Raw genomic sequence first — 2732 nt, 5'->3', positions numbered from 1 at the left:
TAGCTAAGAGAAGGCAAAGTTTTTTTTCATCTTTCTTTTTTCCTTCATCTCAATATTTATCGTACGTGACAATGCTAAGATATCACAATTATACATGGCCTAACCAAACGCGTCCGTGGTGGTGATGCGGGCATATTTGCGAGGCCGGGCCATGCGCTCCCGCTCCTCGCCGTCGTACTCGTACCGACAGCTGAGCCTCCTAACGTGGCACGGCGCGCGTACGTGGCGAGGCACCGTACGTCACACGCGTAATCTAGAGGCTATCGTGGCAGACGCCTCTCGCGGTCGCGGGCCTACGAGACGCCGACGGATTTTGCGTGTCTAGGTGGGACGTCACTGACTCACTGGTGCTAGGCCGCCGCGCGCGTCCTCCAGTCCATATCTGTGGGCATTCTTGGCAATTGGCACGGCGGCGCCGTTCCAGCGCCTCGTTTGCTTCACCTCAGAGACAAACGGCCTGACGTGGGGCCGGCGAGTCGGTGGGCGGGGCCCGAGGTTTCGGGGATCGGAGAGGAATCCCGGGCAGCGGCCCGTCCTGCCCGCGGGCACCCATCTTCCCGTATAAATCCAGGGGTATTCGCTGGGTACCCGCAGTTTGCCGCTCTCGGCACATCACCTCGACTCCTGCCACCGCTCCGCCGGTTTCGCTTCTTCAACCTCTCCCAGGTAGCCCATCCACCTCTTCTTTCTCTTCTTCTGTTCCGCGGATCTGCCGATCTGTTCATGTGTATCATCTTGCAGCGAAGGATCAATCGAAATCGAAATCTCATGTTTCTTCATTATGATGTCTACTGTTCAGGCTTCAGATCGACACAGGAAAGGGGGGCAGACCAGAACATGGCGTCCAACTACGTGGACACCACCGGGGAGGAGGGCACGTTCCACGGCCCCGGCCACCACAGCAGCAGCACCACGCCCACCGGCTCCGCCGCGTCGCCGAGGACCACGCGGAGGAGGTGGCCCGGGTCGGCGTCGGCGCCCTCCGGCGCCACCCACGGGCCCGCCTACAAGTGCGTCTGCGCGCCGGCCACCCACCCCGGCTCGTTCAAGTGCCGCCTCCACCGCACCAGCCCCCAGGGCCCCTCTTCCCCGACCGCCGCCAACGCGGCGCCGTCCTCGTCCTCCCGCACCGTCGCGGCGCAGTGACGTCGCAGCCCAGCCATCCTTCGAGCCGACGAATCGACAGCGTATACATGTCACCGTAATTAACAAAGGGAGCTTTATTTGTTCCTCCCTTCATCGATGTAGCGGTTGTCATTGGAAAATAATTCTTATTTATCTCTCTCTTTCTCCCCATCTTCTGCTGGGATGTTCACTTGAATGTTCTTTTCCTCCACAAAAAGGAAAAGAAATCCCCTGTTTCGACTAGGCATCTTGCTTGCTCAGCTTTGCCCCCACCTCCGTTTGAAAATTGGGATGGGGCAAGGAAAGCATTTGTTCTGTATTTTGTTCATCCGTGTGCTCTTCTCCTGTGAGAGAACTAGTATTGCAGTGGGATAGGATCCATGCTTCTTGGTTCTTGCTGGAGCTGAACGTGCTGATTTATAGTTCTTCAGCACTTCAGCTGGGACACATATCTTAGTAGTAGGAACAGGTTTGCTAATGCAGCTGAGCCAGTCAGATATAACCACTCCTGTGATCTTATTTATTAGGTGGTAAAAACTCAAGTTGTAGTCACAGACCTGCTACTACCATGCTGCTTCGGGCCTCTGTTGATGGTTCACTTCACTTCAGTTCTAGCCGCTCTGATGCTGTTTTTCTTAAGCATTCCTTTAATCGAGAGCATTGCTCTGTTTCTTACACCAACAAAAAGATCTATGCTGAATATTCACTAAAAGAAGAGGGGATTCTGTGTACTACACCCCTAAAAACAAGTAGGGAAAAACATAAGAGCATCTCCCCCAAAGCGTCCCCCAAACCGCGCCGGATTGAGCGTTTGGGGGACGTGTTTTGTTCGTGCCGCGTTTGGAGGACGTCGCTCCCAGCCGCGTCCCCCAAACGCCGCCCCCAAACATTTAAAATAATTTTTTTAACACATAAACCATTTATATCAAATGTAGCATATGAATAAAAATGTTTGCGAGGATTGTTTTCAAATTAAATTACAACAAACAATAAAACAAGTAATCAAATATAATAAATAGGGCTAGATGCTACATCAAGGTGCCACGGTATTTCCTTTGATCCTCCACAAATACTCAACGAGATCAGCTTGAAGTTGCTCATGCACATTGCTATCACGGATCTCTGCGTGCATGGCGAGAAAATCAGCAAAATATGCAGGCAACTCATGATCAACCTCCGCGAGAGGGCCTTGACACTCATTGGGACCAACATGTGACCTAACATGATTCTTGCGGTCATCCTCGATGATCATGTTGTGCATGATCACACAAGCCTGCATCACCTCCCACATTTGGTCGTGAGACCAGCTTAGAGCAGGGTACCGGACAATGGCAAATTGTGCTTGAAGCACACCAAATCGTCGCTGTCCATGGCTAAAGCAAAATCAATGGTTAAAATTGCGCCGAGGCAGACGACGCAACAAACAGCGGCCAATCGCGCCTACCTGGCAAGTCGTCGAGCACCTTCTGTGCGTGGAGGTGGGCCGATTGATTTGACGCGTTCGGGACGCGCATGACGCGGCGGCGGCACGACCGATCAAGCGGGAGCCCCGCCGCGACAACGGTGCCGACTCTCGAGAGATCGACGCCCAAATCGCCGGAAAATCC

The 2732-nt window shown here is 53.5% G+C and overlaps 1 protein-coding gene across 1 annotated transcript; it reads left to right on the top strand.

Moving 5' to 3' along the window:
* The first annotated feature begins 510 nt into the window (after nucleotides 1–510).
* On the top strand, nucleotides 511–1282 carry LOC127321115 (uncharacterized). Its single transcript, XM_051350149.2, has 2 exons — nucleotides 511–666; nucleotides 800–1282. Exon 2 carries the CDS (start codon nucleotides 838–840, stop codon nucleotides 1144–1146), a length of 309 nt encoding a protein of 102 aa, XP_051206109.1. The 5' UTR covers nucleotides 511–666; nucleotides 800–837; the 3' UTR covers nucleotides 1147–1282.
* Nucleotides 1283–2732: the final 1450 nt, after the last annotated feature.

This window comes from Lolium perenne, chromosome 2 (genome assembly GCF_019359855.2).
Source record: "Lolium perenne isolate Kyuss_39 chromosome 2, Kyuss_2.0, whole genome shotgun sequence".
NCBI lineage: Eukaryota > Viridiplantae > Streptophyta > Magnoliopsida > Poales > Poaceae > Lolium > Lolium perenne.
This window is presented reverse-complemented; position numbering and strand designations above follow the sequence as displayed.